The 19,191-nt window shown below is 37.3% G+C and overlaps 1 protein-coding gene across 10 annotated transcripts in view; it reads left to right on the top strand.

Moving 5' to 3' along the window:
* Positions 1 to 19,191, top strand: part of LOC139740142 (voltage-dependent calcium channel type A subunit alpha-1-like) — a 280,936-nt gene that overhangs the window by 200,757 nt on the left and 60,988 nt on the right. For all 10 annotated transcript variants that reach the window (XM_071650722.1, XM_071650727.1, XM_071650721.1 and 7 more), the window contains 9 exons: positions 406 to 522; positions 1,890 to 1,955; positions 2,924 to 3,021; positions 7,998 to 8,154; positions 8,890 to 9,017; positions 9,810 to 9,906; positions 10,251 to 10,356; positions 15,922 to 16,026; positions 17,228 to 17,337. In XM_071650722.1, the coding sequence (XP_071506823.1) occupies positions 406 to 522; positions 1,890 to 1,955; positions 2,924 to 3,021; positions 7,998 to 8,154; positions 8,890 to 9,017; positions 9,810 to 9,906; positions 10,251 to 10,356; positions 15,922 to 16,026; positions 17,228 to 17,337 (984 nt within the window). The remainder of the gene's footprint in view (positions 1 to 405; positions 523 to 1,889; positions 1,956 to 2,923; positions 3,022 to 7,997; positions 8,155 to 8,889; positions 9,018 to 9,809; positions 9,907 to 10,250; positions 10,357 to 15,921; positions 16,027 to 17,227; positions 17,338 to 19,191) is intronic.

The raw sequence follows: 19,191 nt of genomic DNA, 5'->3' as shown, positions 1-19,191 counted from the left end.
CATACATTTGGCACATCATGGGAATAGACTAGCTGGCACCGCAGCAAACAGATTTCAGGATGAGACATTGTATGTACGCCATCTTTCATACACAAACTGAACAAGTCACAACCTCCATGGGTATTACCGAATATCATTACAAAATTTCTCATTCGAATGTGCATGATCAATCACAGGTTGATATTTAAAATCATTTGGAATGACGAATGACATATCTGTTATTGTTGTTGCTAGTGTTTGTTGTTGTTATCGTTGCCAAAGGTTAGATAAGATGAATATGATTGAGTGGTATTACTTGATGCATCATCAGAGTTTTGTTTTATCCCCCCCCCCTCCCCCATCTCTTTCCCCTCCCTCGTGTTTTTCTTGTCCACCGTTGACCCCGTCTTCTCTGTCACTGAACAGGAGGGCTTCATTAACCTGAGCGTCCTAAGATTGTTTCGTGCTGCCAGGCTGATCAAGCTTCTAAGACAGGGATCCTCAATTCGAATTCTGCTCTGGACTTTCATTCAGTCCTTCAAGGTAAGTTCAGTAGATAGACATTACTTTTTTTAAGGGGAATCCAGTCCAAATATAAATAGTTTGAAAAAAAAAAGAGTAAAATCTTACGAGTTCAACAGTAAAAATTTGACTGAAATCGGATGAAAATAAGGAAGTTGTGACATTTTGAAGTTTTGCTAATTTCTGCAAGACAGTTCTTGTACAGTGGATATGAATATGCAAATGAGTGAGCTAATCATGTCATAACCTCACAATTTTCCATTGATTGTGTACACAAAAGTGACAAAAATTCAATGTTTCTGTCATTGATCGAAGCCTGAAGCACGATGTTATTCCTGGTTGAATATTGATCACTTAAATATATGTGGATTTGAGCGTTGGGCATAATTGCGTTTGAATGAAAAAGTGGAAATTTCAAAATTTTATGTACAAATTATATGGTATGTTGTGAGGGAATGACATGCTCACTTTGCCATTTGAATATTCATATTGACCATATTCAAGAACTGTTTCCCTAAAAAATAGTGAAGCTTCAAAATGTGATAACTTCCTTATTTTTCATCCAATTTTGATCAAAATCATACCACTAAACTCATAATATTTTACTCTTTGTTATCAGACTAACTTATTTTTGGACTGAATTTCCCCTTTAATATAATACTTATTCACTTCCATTCAAATAATACAAGAAACATCAATTTACTTTGGTATTACTATACAAACATAAAAGAATAATTCCTTTAAAGATAACAACTGAAATATACATTTTCATGTTCCCATATAACAAATGAAATGGCAATAGTACAGCAATTACCGAAGAAAAAAAAAAGGAAGTGTGTTTATCTTAAATAAAACCCATCTCTCAAAACAATTCTCCCTAGCTAACCTAGCTACCCTTCCTACACACACACACACACACATGCAACCCATATACATGCACATGCAACACTTTTTCGTATTCTTGAAATTTTGCTCATCAATATCAAAATCATATTCACAATGAAACAAGTACACAAGAAATAAAATGGCAGCTGGAATTTCACTCACTTAAGCTGCTTGATCGCATAAATTTGTACAAGTAAAAAAAAAGACTTTGTACCCACTCCTACAAATTAAAAAAGAGAAAATCATACAGGGTAATAGACATTAAAGGTTAGATGTAATGATGAAAGTACAGCTTAGTTCTGCACCAAGTAGCAAAATAGATGCCAATGAATGGATTCAAAACACCAATTTTGTCACTCGTTATGGTGTAAACTCTATCTTTATTCTATAAAACAAAAACATTGCACAAGCAAACAATTTTCTGATGTCATGATGCTTCCCCGATGAGATTTCTAATGCTCTTTTTTAAAAATTTCTTTTCCTTTTGTGCGTGTGGTGTATAGGCTCTACCATGGGTCTGCCTCCTTATTTGGATGCTGTTTTTCATCTATGCAATCATCGGCATGCAGGTAATGTCATACATTGCTCAGCGAAAACTCTAACAAATTTTGTCGCAGGGGTTTACAAATTGTAACGATGTGTGCCCATGTGAGCTTATGTGAGGTTAGACACACCTGATCACACAATTCTACCAACAACAAAAAGGTGTGCTAGAAAAACTGCTAAAAACACAATTTCCAGTTTGTTTTATGATTCCAAACTTTACAATAATGGAGATGAAGTATTGCTCTTTCAGAAAATATGAAAAAAAATCAAGATAGACTGGATTGACCTATTTCACCTATTTTGAGTTGTCACACAATATCAGACTTTTTGTTGTTTTTGTGATGCACATTTACATATAGTTTATCTGTTTCAAGCTCTGAATCATGAAGATGAGTCCACATTTTGTAACTATATGTTTATGAGGAATGATGTCCTGTCAATCTGTTGTACAGGAATATGTCAAGTTTCTGTTTTCGTATTTTTTTTCTTGTCTTTTTCAAATGGGGATGCATATAATAAAGACGATTGTCGTTTCACCTATACCAAAATCCTCTCTTGGGAAGTATGAGAAAATCTAATGCTGGATATGAAATGCTTTTCTGTGAAATTGTGACAAGCCCAAACCACACAGTGAATCAAATCTTTAACAGGTCAATATTACTTTACTAATCTGAAAGGGGTAACATACATGTGTTTTTTGTCACAAATGTCTCACCTACATAAGACTGTGCAACATTTTGATGGAATGCTTCTGTATATTTGCATTGATTTTTTTTATATCGAATGTTTATTTCTTTCAGAATGTCCTAACTACATTTTGATCATGATTGTATGCTAAACCGCAATGATATTGATGAAATGAGATGAATGTGTGATTGAATTGGAATATTTGGCATTCCTAAATGAATGGACATGAATTCATGTTGATTTCGAAATGTCAAAGGAGGCGTTTTTTGCTTTAATGTGAAACACCCACATGGTCGGCCTACAGATATTTGGTAACATAGCACCCGATGACGAAGGGGACAGCCAAATCACTCGGCACAACAACTTTGCGCATTTCTTCATGTCCTTGGTACTGCTGTTCAGGTAGGCAGGCCTGTTGGTGATCTCTGGGGAATCCCCCAATGATGTCATCACTTTAGGAAGGGGAAATCCCCTTGTCATTGAGCATGGGTGTGGCAAGCATTGGGCCTAATGCTTTCTCCATTGTTGGTTTTTATTTTTCCTGCATGACAGCAATGCATGAAATTCACCATTAGAATGGCAAAGAGGCAGCTGGATGAGATACCATTTGCAATTCAAAAGTTTTAAGCCAATCCTCACTCTCGCGATCTGTTCAAACTTAAATGGACAGTGAGTGCACATTGGAAAAGTATTTCCCTTGTTGACTTCAAACAGTTAAGTGGATTTGATTGCCAGCAGATTTCTGATGTCTTTACAAAATCGTGATGTACCCACAAAAGGTACAACCATGAACCCTGGAGGAAAGTCTGATTCTCTTATTTTGTTTGATACTGTCAGACCAGAAATGTTTGCATGCATTTTAATTTGATTTTCAAATGTCCCAGGAGCAAAGATTCGCACAATGAAGATGCTTGCGATAATTCTTTTCTTCACTGTATACAATGAATGCCAGTGGAAATTCATGAAAATAATGCCACAAAAAAAAGAAAGAAACCATCGGCAACAATGCCGCAACAATATTGTGCTTTACAATGCAACATCTAAAAGTTTAAATGCTGCTGAGACCTGTGATGACAGCTTCTAAAGTTTAATGACAAATTGTTGACATCTTGCTGCCTTTTTGCTCATCATCTTTTGCCTGCCTTTTGCTGATATGGGTTCTTCCTAAAGAGAATAATGCTAGTCTGCCATCTAACATCCATAAAATGACTCTTATTTAACAGTCTGGAACAAAGAAAAATGAATGAATAGAATATGAAGGAAAGAAAATTGTTACTCCGTTAAAACTCACAATAGAAAATGAATATTTCCACTGAAACCTCTAGGGGAAGTTGTCTGTTCCCTTTGCGTTGTAGCTGCTTTAGTCCCCAATATCATTTCTATTTTTTGAAAGAAGAAAAAAAAAACATTTTTTCAGACTTTCAAAATGTGAGTCATTTGATGGATAGATTCCTCCTCAAATCATGGGATTATTACCATTCCATTTTACACCCTTTTGCTTATTCTTCCCCTCCCATCCCATAGCGGTTTTTTTGTCTTTTGGTCATGCATGGTTTTATTTGATTTCGTATCATTTGCATTTTTTTTCTTTCTCATTGCTTTTGTTCTCTTTAACCCCACCATCCTCCCCATGCTTCCACCTGGCTTGACCCGAATCAGATCTTTGGCCCCATTGCCATCGATCCCGATACTTCCATCACACGCTTCAACAATTTCCACCTTTTCTTTTATGCCTTGTTATGTCTGTTCAGGTAAAGGACAACAAAAGTATCAAATAAAGAAGCTATAGTAACACAAACACTGCAAATGTTATTTGTCAGCATGAATCAAGATTTTACTAACATCAGTTTTAGTAGTTGATGTTTTAAAGTGATGCAGAGTGTTCCAAAGTGATGCAGAGTGTTCCAATTTGTTTTTGCTGTTTTTTATGCTAATTTCTTGCTTGATTGAATTGTTTAAGTTGTTTGATTGCCAATATGTTGCCTGTGCCATACAGTTGAGTAGTTAATTTTCGTTTGAGAGTTGCTGTTGATGCTTTTCTGACATTGATAATTTTCTTCAGACTAGTAGTTCCTTGTGTCATTTCTGGATATTTTCATCTTGAGTGGTAGGTTTGGTCCTTTTTTAATGGGTGGGGGTCATTGTTCTTGCACTTCTCGTTCTAAATGACGTATTGTTTCAATAAGCAAATTTGAGAATGGGATGACATTCTAGTGGGCTTTCAAACAAATTAAAGTGAATTTTCAAGGAAAAGATGATATAAAGTAATTCCAACATCAGCTGCAAGCCTGATTCACAATGTCAAAAACATGGTGTGAAGAAGGAGAGAAATATTTTTATAATAAAGAGGCATTTTAAGCAACATATGAAGAGTTTGTTTGCAAAAAACGATAAGTCCATATTTGCCAAATGGAGATATTTGCGATTAAAGGTCAAGAAAAATAAAGAGAATAATAAAAAATATTTGCTTCTTTTGAACATAACTTCAAATATATAGCTTTATATGTAGTGACCAATATAACATTTGAAAGGTGTTATTTTGTACTTAATGACAAAGACATACTTCAACATTTTCAAAAATGGACTTATCGGTTTTTGCAAACAAACTCTTCATATATCTTATAGTAAACCAGAAAATTCATTACTTCTCTTTTTCCAGTTTTGTAGGCACAGGAAGGCAGAATGTATAAGGCTCTCACGATGCCTTTCATTGAAAATGAGTCAGTAATCAATTATCTAAGCTGTATGCTAGGATGGGCAGTTAATTTGTTAGTTTGTTTGTTTGTTGGTTGGTTGGTTTCGGGGGGGGGGGGGGGCGAGTAGGGGGTGTCGGGGGAGAACGACTTGGAAAGGCTGAGTACTTAGAAGGAATGCTTGATGTTTGGAGAGCTAACACCACCCATCTCTGTATTTTTCCCCAAAAAATGAAAAACAGGGAGAAACCAAATGGACATTTTCTGATCTGACTTATCATGTTTTAGTACATTATTGAAAACACAGTGTGTGCAGTAGATGCCAACTTCAAAAGAGATTTTAATTAGTTCTGGAGAGTGCGTTACCAAGGAAATATCTAAGATCGCAAAAATCTTCACTTATTGCTGGAGCAATGCCATCTGGTATGAAGAACCAAGCAGATTACTGTACTTACAAATCAAAATATTATTCATGGTGATACCGTATCCACGCTTGTCTCTCTCAGATTTGAGCATCTATTCATCTTTTTCTCCTTCTCTCTTGCTACACATATCTCACGCAAAAAAGCATTAAACTAGCCAGATTTGCTTTGATTGAAATCTACACTCTAAGAATTATAAATTTGCTTATCATATATGAAGTGCCTTCAAAATAATTTTGTAGTTTGTCTGTTTTTAAAAAAAAAAAAAACTACACATGAAATTTCTACCCAAATCTTTGCGCATCCGTTTTGATATGATTTCAACTTTGTACCGTTTGTACAATCTTCTAAATTCCTTCTCCCCTGAACAGAAAAAATGAACAATTAGATACACAGTCATAGTTTACGAACCTTTTTTTTTTTCTTTCTTGTCAATCCTATACACTTTGATTAAAAATTTAACAATTGGTAAACATGACTTATGCAAAAGTTGTAATAGTTTTGAAGTTCGCACTGTTATGCATTCTTCCGCCTTTTATTTTCATTCTTTGCAAACGCCATTTCTCATTGCACGCATCACTCATTGTTCATGAAGCTCGTGTATTTCACAGAAATTTTTTGGCTAACTCACTAACATGCACACAGCAATCACTCCACACTGTTTGCTTGCTATGCCTTTTGATCTTGTCATATTGATTCATGAAATCCACTCAAGTAGTTGTAGTGTGTTCTTTGGTTATTGTTTTTGTTAATATTCCATTGGTTGTAATCATCATCATTATCTGTGTTAACATCAACAAACACAAAGCCTCACTCTATACACCAAATTTGATATGCTAGGTAGAGATGCAAAATTCTATACCCTTTCAATAGGTAACCTCAAATTTTGTGTATCCCTTTTGCAGACATCACAAAGTTTTGCATAGTGGAAGAATAACATCTCCTAACATTGTGTATGAAATCTTACAGAAATATACTTTTAAAGTTTTTGAAGTAGAAACAAAAAACTCACCCCATGTCACTTGAGAATATGCTCCCCTTTTGTACAAAGAATAAGAGTAAGTTCGAATGTTTTCAGGGTCTGAGCAAATTCATTGGCAATCTATAATAAGAAGTTTCCAGTTTTATATAATTCTGAGAAACAGTCTGAATTACTTACCCCTACAATATACCAGCCCATGAAAGGAATCTAATTTTTGGATTGCCAAAAGGACATGCAAACTTTTTAAGTGAATCATCTTTCATGCTCAAATGATACCGGTAACTTTGTGTTGATAAAACTCCCGTGGATTCTATTAGGAGAATCTATAGAGATCTGCAAAGTTTTGATGGACAAATATGTTTATCTTCTTTGTTCCTTTCTGGCCATGTATGGCACAAGAAAATAATTGCAAGAATAGTGTCAGGTTATTAAACCCTTTTAGTGAAAAGGACTTTGGACAGTGTGTACATTGCTACTGAGTTTTCTGTGGAAATTCGCACTCAAAGAACACAAAAGACTGCTGAATGATTCTTTAATATTCTGACAGCTCTATATATCCTTTTTTTCATATTGTGAGCATTTCAGGAATGTTGCTTTGGGCTCAAAATGAACACAGTCCAATCAAACTATTCAATCATGTTGGTTGAATATTACATGACTGAAAATATCGATGATGACATGTCTTAGTTGATTTGTGTGTCCTCTAACTTCTGTTGTATTTATGTTTTTTTTTTTTCAATTTAATATGAATAGCATAATATTACAAACTTAAGCATAGAGTTTGTGTGGCTTTGTGATTTGATGTATGGCTATAGTACCATGTGGAGTTTTGTGTTATTTTCTTTTTGTTCATCTTATTGCATACAACTTTTCTGAGAGTATTTTGAGGATTTTTTGTTGTTGTCATAAATGTATATAAATGTAATTGATTACATATCTTTATTGTATTGGATTATGGATGCTGATAGATAAAGGTTTATTCATGGTCAATATCATTGATTACAGTGATACAGTGATAGTTTATTGCCAAGAAATCAAACATTTAGCATTGTAGTAAAAAAAAAAGAAACCGCTTTATGTCTTATTGATTTAAGATTTATTTAGTACAAAAAAAAATTAGGAATATTCATGAAGTGAGTATATGTTTTCAGCAAATTACTAAGATAGGTTATTGGCCAGGTTTTTTCCAGGTTCCTTTTTTTTTTTTTTTTTGCACACAATACCGTAAGGATTGCTTCGGCAGAGCCTTATGCATGTTGTCTATCGCCCTCTATTGACCAGATGTGCTACAGGGGAAGCATGGCAGTCCATCATGATGAGCTGTCTCCCAGGTGCCCCCTGCGCCTCGCCCACTGGGGGTCCCGTCACAAAGTTCGACTGCGGGTCCACCTTCTCATATATCTACTTTGTTAGCTTCAGTTTTCTCTGCTCGTTTCTCGTAAGTATTTGGAAGTTTTGGAAGTTAATGACACCCCATTCTTAGAGGCCAGCGACTCTCAAACTCAAAAGTTTGACTGATAGCAGAGACTCCAACTCTCCCATTTTCGACGGGAGATCTCCCGCCGAAAGGCCATTTTTGCAAAACTTCCCGTTCTCCCGCTTGAGATTTGATTTCTCCCACCCTCGCTCTGTGTCTTCCGGTGGAAAGATTTTCTTACTTAATTGCTATCGTATGTTGAAGAAATAAGCCTTAGATAGCACCAGAGAACATCTAGAAACCCTAGGAATTTCGCGCTTCGCACACATCAACTTGGAGTCTTCCGTTTGCTAGGGGTTTCGGGCGGGAGAATCTCCAGATCAGAAGGTGCTTTGGGTTGGAGTCTCTGAGAGAGTCGGTGTAAAAGATGGTGGATGTCTGGAGTATCGGCCATTTATTGATTTTATACTGCAATTCCTGCATTTGTTGATCTAGTCAACAGTTTCTATCACTAGATTTCAATCCTTTGCCAGTGTTCTGTTAAAATCCACTTAGCTTAGAAATCACATTTGTGATAATAATGAATAAAACTTATATAGTGCTTGATTTAATACAGGCATTTCTATTAAGATTAAGATTGAAAAGGTGAATCAAGATATCGGATATAATTACAAATATTTCTGTGGTTTGGAGCTTTATCTTTTACTCGCACTGTTAATCATTGTTGTTATTATTATCATTATGTATGAAAAATAGATGCTGAACTTGTTTGTCGCTGTCATCATGGACAACTTTGACTATCTGACGCGAGATGCGTCCATTCTCGGAGCCCATCACCTGGACGAGTACGTCAGAGTGTGGGGGAACTTTGACCCAACAGGGAGGTATGTTGACATCAAAATTATGACAGCTTAACACAGGATAAAGTCTTTTGAATATCAGAGATAACAACTTTATACTATCTATCAAACTCTTACTTTAAAGTGGTTTAAATTTCTAATGTGATTGAGGCAGCTGTATGCAGAAATCAGCTGACCACTGATTTTAATGTGGGTTAAATCTTAAATGTGATCAAGGCAGCTGTATGAGGTAAAGCTAGATATGATGCTAATCCTTTGGTGGTATGGCACTGTTCATTTTTGACTGAAGATTTACAAATTGTACTTCTGTTTGTACTGAAATGAATTATCAATGTGATCGGGGGGGGGTGCTTTCTGAGGTAAAAGAACTCAAAAATATCAGCTGTTATATTTTCTGAATCGTAAAAATATGATTTGAGGTAACTTTATTCCTGTAAATGTGTGCAAACATATATTGAGGATATTGATTATACAATTCCATGGACAGCGGCAAGGAAAATTTTACCAAATATGTGAAACTTCTTTGTTTTTTAACCCGTTAGAGGACGCATCACGAGTGTACTCGGGCAGGTGTCTATGAGAAATGCATGCTGCAGCAAAATCAGTCCGTCCTCAACAGGTTAAGATATTAGGAGGATTTCTTCATAGTTTGATGCATTCAATCACTGCAGACCATGCAGAACAAGGAATGATCAAATGAACTGAATTTGTCAATGTGAACTTGTATCTCTGTATGCATGCGATTTGTGTCCCTGGAAAATCCTCCAGGTTAGGTGTACTAAGAAAAACCATCATCCTGTTTTCTTTGCTTTTCAGCGGTCGCGTGCTGTACAAAGACATGTATGATATGTTGAAAAACATTGAACCTCCAGTAGGATTTGGGAGGAATTGTCCCTACAGGATAGCGTACAAGGTGAGGAAAAACTTACTTTTTTGTAAAGATTTGTATCATTTTATGTCAAGGAAACCATTTGATGTATTATTGGGTTGTGATCTGTGCATTCTGTGAGTGACATGTGCATAATGTGAGTAGGCACATGTATGTGTGTGTGAATTTAATGTTTTTATGCATCATTACTGCTCTGAGATTTGCCTTTATTAGCATCACTTCTGGAATGCACCATAAGTGGGTCAAATCTCCAAGTCCAATGCCCTTTCCTCTTTGTTAAAAGAGGAAATTCTAGTAACAGCTAGAACAATCAAAAGAAGCTACACAGTCATTGACAATGAGGGCGCTTTTGTCTCATTTCCCCGCAGCGACTCATTCGGATGAACATGCCGGTGGATGAAGAGAAGACTGTACAGTTTACCACAACATTAATGGCGCTGATTCGAACAGCCTTGGACATCAAGATAGGACAGGGTAAGCCTTAAATTGTCACAGCACAATTCTACAGATTCCTTTTTCCCACCCATTTTCTCACCTTTTAATGTCTTTCATGTGTTTCATTGTAGTTTGCCGGGTAGATATATCGTCGCTGGGGCGATAAGACCTCGTATCTACAAAAGATCAAATGGTCAGGAGAGCCACAAAACATGGCGGCCAAAGCACTGTGGCGAATGGGAAAGCCTTTCCTTTGACATGCCGTGGTGGCTTCATTTTTGGAGTAAGACAGTTGGGATTTGGACAGGACATCACTTAACCCATTATTTGACCATTAATCCAGGTCTTATCACCCCAAGCTTCTAATCTATGTATTACACATAGTACACATTGTATAGCAATTTGATGAACCCCACAGTGCAAGTTCATAATCAAATAGTCTGGTGGAACAAAGCAAGTGAAATTAACAGCACTCTCTATGGTTTGCAGTATACCTGGACAGAGTGATAGTTGCTACATTCAAACCTGCCATAGAGACCACCTGTCTATAGCAGCCACCTGCCATATACAACCACTTAAATGAAATGAAATGAAATGAAATGAAATGAAATGAAATGAAATGAAATGAAATGAAATGAAATGAGATTTATTTACCAAACAAACAAACAAACATCGTCAACAAAGTCACAACAATTAATAGTTATAGTTTGGCAAAAAAGAACTGGCAATAGCGTGCAGGCTAGTCGAGGCCAGTCCTTTCAATGATATAGATTATAATATAATATAACGTATTTACAATATTTACAGAAGAATTGTTATATGTACATAATTATTTACATGTTTTCATAGGGGATCATTGTTATATTGATAACAGATATTTTCGCAATGATATCCGAAAAGCATTACGGGTGTTTATCTTTTTGACATAATGAGGAAATCCTCTCCAAATTTTACTGCCTGCATATGATAAGGCGTGTTTACCTGTTTCAGATCTGATTCTTATTGATTTATAATTCATATTATTTTTAAACCTTGTATCATGCTTATGGTCAATTTCAAAACAATAATCAGAGATATCATGCGGTAAAGTATGATGGATTAGGTCAAACATTACAGTTCCAATTACAAATTGGTATAGTCTGTAAACATCTAGCATTTGTAAACGATGAAATAAAGGGCCAGTATGCTCCCTAGGTCCTTTGAAACAGATTGCACGCACTAATTTCTTTTGTAACAAAAATATAGATTGAAGATATGAGTGGTATGTACATCCCCAAACTTCTAGTCCATAAGACATACGCGGAAGGATAAGAGTGTTGTATAATAATTGTAAGATTTGTCTAGGCACAAGTTGTCTAATTCTAAATATGATTCCAATTGTTTTCCTCATTGAGGAAGAGACACACTCAATATGTTTTCGCCACGATAAGTTTTCGTCTATATTAACTCCCAGAAAGAAAGTCGAATGTACCTGCTCTATAATGTCTGTGCGTACCATAATATTTCCATTTATCTCCACATGTCTACGTTTACTTTTAAAAACTATATACTTTGTTTTGGACGTGTTGATTGTTAATTTGTTAGCATTACACCATTTCATAACGTCTAAGAAATTATGTTCAACTTCCTTTAAGTTAATATTCTTAGTTCCAGATGAAAAAGAATGAAATAAACTCGAATCATCCGCAAATAATCGAAAACTGAAGTAATCTGTGGATTGTGGCAAATCGTTGATATAAATTAAGAACAGAGTGGGTCCCAATACAGATCCTTGTGGTACACCACATGTAATCGGTAGTTGTGCAGACTTTTCATTTCCATAACATACAAACTGAAATCGATTTGATAAATAGCTGCGCATCCACTCTAACGGTAACCCACGTATACCATAGTGTTGTAATTTATATAGCAAAATGTCATGATTTATCGTATCGAAAGCTTTTGCAAAGTCTAAAAATAATCCAACGGTAACCTTGCCCTCGTCCGTTTGTTTGGTTAATTCATCACTTAGATTGATCAGCGATAGTTTTGTACTGTGTCCTTGTCTAAAACCATACTGGTGTTTGTATAATATTTTATTTTCCTCAAAAAATTTCATCAGACGACTGTTTACCAGTTTTTCGATTATCTTACTAATTATTGGAAGGACCGAGATAGGCCGATAGTTTGAAGGCGCATCTTTAGCTCCCTTTTTATAAACAGGTAATACCTTAGCAATCTTAAGCGCATCAGGAAATACGCCAGATGATATTGATAAATTTATGATATATGCTAAAGGATGAGCTATGTACCGAGCAGCATCAAGTACAACTCTTACTGGGATGTCATCATATCCACATCCCTTATTTGCGTTCAAAGAGAGAATAATACGATGTACTTCAATCACCGTCACAGGTAACATGAAAAATGATTTATCAACTCCTCCTTTCATGAAAGTGTAAGCATCGTTTTCACTAATTTCTATTTTCTTAGCTAAATTTTCCCCGATTTCAGCAAAAAAATGATTGAACCTTTCACTTATTTCTCGAGGTGTTTTGCATTCCCTTCTAACACCATTCTCAGAAGCCTGAAGTTTCTCTACAATCAATTTATCTGATTTATCTTTCTTTTTGTTTAATATTTCATTAATGTGGTTCCACGTTTTCCGTATATCCTTCTTATCTCTATCAAAAAGTTCATAATAATGCATCGACTTTGCTTTCCGTAAAACCTTTGTTAAGGTATTTCTATAGCGTTTGTATTTCACGATTAAATCAATATTGTGTTTAGACGCAAGTACCTGTTTATACAATTTATACTTTTTTGAAATTGATTTTGCTATTGCAGGTGTAATCCATGGCTTCTTCACTCGATGTTTTCTTATTTTTGGTGTTTTAAAGGGAATATGTTTGTCACAAAGACTCGATAAGATCAAAAGAAATGAATCGTACGCATCATTTACATCGGTACAGTCATAAACATTTTCCCATGAAATACAATCTAAGTCATTCCCTAATGCTACTGGAGAATAGGTTGCATAGTTGCGGAACCTTTTTTCGGAGGCATGAGGTTTCAATCTTGCTTTTTGGAAATAACACTCAAATAAAGCAAAAACAGGTAAGTGATCTGACATATCAGCTAATATGGTTCCAGCTGAAATTTGACACGAACTGATATTTGAATAAATATGGTCAATCAAAGAGCTACTATGTCTAGTTATTCGTGTAGGTGTTTTAACAAGTTGCTGCAAACCATAGCATTCCATCATTGATATATACTCACTAGTTTTGTCATCTTCCGAAAGTAAATTGATGTTGAAATCACCAAGAATAATGCACTCGTTTCTATCTAAACTCATTTGATGCAATACATCGTTTAAACTGTTACAGAAATCATCAATTTTTCCACCTGGTTTTCTGTATACAGTACCAACAATAATATGCGTGTTACCATGTTCTACTTTCATCCAGAGCGATTCCGTATTCGGTATAGCGATATCACGCATGCGCGTGTAACGCAACTCGGAGTGTAAGTACATTGCTACACCACCTCCTCTACCATCATTTCGGCTTTGGTATTCAAAGTTATAATCAAACAATTTATACAGATTTGGGTTATCGACATGCCATATTTCTGAAATTCCAATGATCTTGAATTTAGATTGTAGCGCTGTTTCAAACAACAATTGTAATTCGTCAAAGTTTGCATTAATAGATCGAATATTAATATGTGATACGCTGAGTGTGGAATTCGTTTCACATGGAAATGTAAATAGATCATTCGGGCTTAGATTGAAATGATTTACCGACAATGAATTATCAACTAAATCGTTCTGAAAGCGTCGTGTATTCATCTTTGAATATTTACACTATATACATAACATAATATCATCATGATATTAAACAATGTAAAGCCACAAGTAGACTAGATATCTATACAATCTACTTAATCTTCTGAAGATCCTCCTCACAGCAAATGACAATCGCCGGAGAGTCAGAGTTTTTCCTTACAAGGATTCTGGCGTTCGATGTCCAGAGGTACTTGTAATCGGCCTTCTTTCTCTCCACGTTGGCCTTCGCAAGTAGCTGCCTGGTGGCTGGCAGGAGATTCTCGTTTATGAAGAGCCTCTGATTCTTGGTTTTGCCCCGCAGGTTCTTTCTTCCGTTATACACAGCATCCCGGGCACGTCGTGTCGTGAATCGTACTATTATGGGCCTTGGAGGTCCGCCTTTCTCTTTTTTCGGCCCGAGACGGTGTGTCACGTCCACGTCCTGCTCGGCCAAGTTGGGATCAGCGTGCTTCGCAACTTCTACAACGATCTTTTTAACGTTTTCCCCCTCTGTCTCGGGAATGCCGACAAATTCTAGGTTGACCCGTCTGTGGTACTGATCTAGGTCGGTCACTCGGTTCTCCAGCTGAGTCACGCTCTCCTTCAGCAAACTATTCTGGGCCTGAAGCTCCTTGTTCTGCTTCTCTAGCTTTTCCGTCTTCACTTTCATCTCTTCGAACTTTTCATTGAGAAAGGACAAGGACCGTACGATGGTTTCTTGTCCGTCGCTCATTTCACGAACAGTCGCTTGAAGAACAGAGAGTTTGGTTCCAATGTCTGATTGAAGGTTTGACATCTGCTCTCGGAGCTGAATGAAGGCTTCGACTGGGCTTCCATCTACCCCGTCATGTCTGTTGATATTGGAAGTTGATGCTGTAGATAAACTCCCGTCCCCGTCACTCTCAGCTTTTGCAACTAGGGTTGTATCTGCCCCCTTCTCACCTCCCTCCACTGCTGATTTTCTCTTCTTCCTTGGCATTGTGACGTCACAAAGCAACGTAACTGTAGCGCTTCGCGTAGATGGCGTAAGTGCGTCGTTTGCACTTGCTGAACTGCGTGAAAAATGTGCGTGGAAACACTCACGCACACAAGCGATGATGCAAGCGCGAGTTTCCAAGAGACAGGCGCTGTTGAGATAACAATAAGATGCGTAGACGATCCCTTGCTAGGATAATGATGATGAAGCTCGAAGAAGTTTATATGATGAAAATGTATCCAGAAACGACGAAAAATCGACGAAAATTTCAAAATGGTGATATGATGTAAAAAAGATATTATCACAGACAGGTCCACCTATGTGCAAGCGTTCAGCCAATACGAAACTTTTCCAGTAGAAAGGTGAATAGACGGATATAGGGAGCCAAACTCAAGAGCAACAAACACGCACGTCCTCCCCCACCAAGAGCCACTTTCACTTAACTCAATTCCCATCAATAAAAAAAAAGTCATATTAAAGACCCTGTCTATTGTGGCCACCTGTATACAAGGGTTACTTTTTTCATCCCCCGTGGGTGGTCACTATAGACTATATTTGAAATATAGAATCTCATATTTTTGACAAGAATACAAGAATTGGAAACTAGCCTTTTCAGACACTTGGTCCATCCCCAAATTTATTTCTTTATAGATATCTCCATCATTGAGGCAGTTTGTGTTGTTACCAATCAGGCAAAGATTTGCTTTGCAGAAAAAAAAAAGAATACTCCTTTGAAGTTGCTTCACCATGAATGAACAGGCAAGAATATGTAGCTGTTTTGAGATCTTATGGTTGAAGCATAAATTTTTAATATCTACAGTGGCTGATCGTGATCGCCATGATGCCGAGCTGAGGGAGGCGGTGAAGTGCTTCTGGCCACACCTGTCCGCAGAGAAGCTGGACCTTCTGGTTCCACCCGACAGTGGTGAGACAGTTATCCCAATTTAACATTGATTGTGCACAGAAGTAGATAACCCACAACTAGGTAGGTATACCTATGTACCATGGCCAGCTACAGTGCACTCCCATTACACATAACGAACATGGTTATAACGAAATTCTGTTTGTGATACAACACAGTGGGGGATCCAGAGGGGGGCGCAACCGGCGCACGCCCCCCCCCCTTTATTTTTCGTTAAAAACAAAAGAAATAAAAAGAAAAAAATGAAATGAAACCCGGAAGTGACACCAGAAATATTAGTCACGCCCCCCCCCCCCCCCCCCTTTACAGAATTCCTGGATCCGCTCCTGCAACAGAATAGACAATTGAGCCACAGCATCATCCGCTCTATTTTTTTTATTGTACAGCCTGTATGTGTTCAGACATAATAACAGAATTTTGATGTAATTAAAGAAAAATGCCATTCCCAAGCACTTTGTTTTAACAGAAGTTCACTGTACTGTACCACTGTGTTTACTCCTATGACCGAAACATGAAATATTATACATACTAGAATTCTTGCAATTCAACTGGTTAAGAGGCAATCATCTAACAGAAGGCATTAATTCACAACAAGTCAGACAACTTACATCTTTTAAAGCTTTGGATTAGCCCAGGAGAACACTGTAACCATAATTACCATGGGATATAGTGCTTCAGTGGAAGGATTGTCCGTTTTGCTTGGACGGCAGTCATATGACCGAGATAAACAGTCCAATTCTCCAGTTTTCAACAGACGCTGCACCCAATGGAGCAGGAAACTTAAATAATGCCATTTGTTTTCTTAGGCCTTTCTCGGCTCACTCTAAAACAATTACATTTTATATAAGCTTAAACTCAGAACTTCTCAATCAGGACACTACACACATGTAGCTGAGATTTGCCAGAGCACAATTGGTTGTTCTTTACTTCAGTGCTGACTACATTGCACCACAAGGTGGCGCTGTTAACTCAATATCAACAGGAGATGTGAACACTGCACATCAAGCTCCATAACACTATTGATACCACTTCCTTTTTGTGCTGGTCCAGTAATACAATATATCATTGCCCCCCTCCTCCATGCAGCCAAATGATAACCAGATATACTCTATTTTAAAGGTTACTTTTCTTATTCATTGCTTGCTTTTACATGTCTCTGTCCCCAAATCCATATTGCAATGCGCCGCATTTTTTTTTTCCGCAGAGCTGATCGGGGAGAAACTGACAGTGGGGAAGATATACGCAGCCCTGCTGATCTACGAGACATGGAGGGAGTACAAGGCAAAGATACAGAGGGACGGTCACGCCAGAACGGTAAGCCTTTTGAAGCCACCTCTGACTCAATGCTCTGCCTTCCAGTGCCTTGATCATCCCAAGCTAACCAAGTTTTTGACAGATTCTCTAACCACGTCATTCCTTCCTCATTCATCCATGCTTCGTCCGGACAGGGAAAGAAAGAACTACAAATGCTAGAACTGCACTCTCTCTCATTCTCTTTTGTTTTTTCCGTCGCGGAACAAAGATGTGATGATGTTGATGTTTCTCTTAATGATGACCTTGAGTCTTCATCCATAAGACCACACCCTACACCCTTTTCACCTCCCTCCCCCCTCCCCCATCACACGGTGATCTCCCATTGGTATGCTCCCTAGTGCAATGTCTCGTTCCTCCCAATATTCCCCCCTTGCACCGTATCTATATTTGCTTGACATTTCACCACCAAACTCATGCAGCTATGAATGGTGTCATCTCGTATGGCGTGCACCATGCAGGCACCCGCGGTTCTAGCGGCCAGCACAACTCTGTGATTTGTGCAAAGTTCAGTGCCTCAGCTCAGCAAATACTGTTTTGCCCTGCATGACATAGCACTGAAAGAATGTGAATAGTTGGGAAATTTTGGAGAAACCCCACCCCATATCAAAGCAATTTTGTGTGTTCTAATTATACACACTCTAAAATTTTGCTGCAATGAATTGCATGCCAGGAGATTGATAAGTACATTTTCGTCCTTGTGCCAATAGATGAATGCATGTATGAAGATATACATATTTAGTAGAGTAGGAGAGATAACCCTAAACCCACTGCATGAACTTGTTTTAATTCTTACTCTCATAGAGCAAATTTGAAGACATTTGTAGTCCCGCTGAATAGTGATTACATTCGCTGGGTGATGCATGCAGGAGTAAAGTTAGGGATTGATGCCGCAGTGTGTGTTGCTATGACAACGTCACCATTAGGGTCTCTGCTAGGGGAGCTGCTAGAACCGCACATAGCTGTACTTCCCAGTTGTCAGAAGAATGGTCCCTAATTGTCATCACCATCATGATCATCATCATCGTCATCATCATTATTATTGTTGGTATGCATGTCCTTGAGATAGCATTGCCATTCACTATATATGTAGCCGTACTCCTCTCCTCCTTTTTTTTTTTTTTTTGCATTTGAATTTTTTCTTCCATTTCCATGCAATCCTTGTTCCTTCATGAAATCACATTCCAGTCTCTTTATATCACATATTGTTCTGCCAATACAATACCGGACAGTACTATAATCTTGTGATCTTCTATACTCCACTATAAATGAGATGAAATCAAACGGCCACTTTGTATGATACGATTGAGGCATGCAATCCATTAAGTTGTATCCACATGTCGTAGGTTTTAGGAGTATGGCATTCCACATAGACAGACAAAGATCCTCTCTGGCTTTTCTTTAGTGAATCTGAGCGTAGCACATTGCAATCTCAAATATTTTGCGGAAATGTGCCAGGTTGCACCAATCATTCTCATTTCGGTAAAGTGAGGTTCTTCATTTGTGACTTTATCCATTTTGTTGATGACGAGAAATGCAAGTTATGATGTCCATTATGAAGTATTTTTTTTTATAGAGACCTGATTTCATATAATTTTTTTTTCTTTCTTCCATTATTTTTGCTTGTTTCCCCCCTTATTCCTTTTCACATGGGCTTTCCCACAGATGCGTGAAGTTATAGTAATTCGTCTCACTTCTTCTATCAAACAATCTACCCAGTTTTTTTCGAAAGCTTTCCCTAACAATATGTCACTCTTACTTTTTTTGCCTGGCTTAACTACACTAGTGTCTTTTTAATGTTTGATTTTTTTTTTTACTTGATCTTTCGACCTTTTTTGGACGCTCTAGACAAGACCA

The sequence above is a fragment of the Diadema antillarum genome, unplaced genomic scaffold (assembly GCF_040938485.1).
Source record: "Diadema antillarum isolate AM-2024a unplaced genomic scaffold, OU_Dant_1.0 seq00000837_RagTag, whole genome shotgun sequence".
Lineage (NCBI taxonomy): Eukaryota > Metazoa > Echinodermata > Echinoidea > Diadematoida > Diadematidae > Diadema > Diadema antillarum.
Note: the sequence above shows the minus strand (reverse complement) of the source record. Positions and strands in the feature narration are given on the sequence as shown.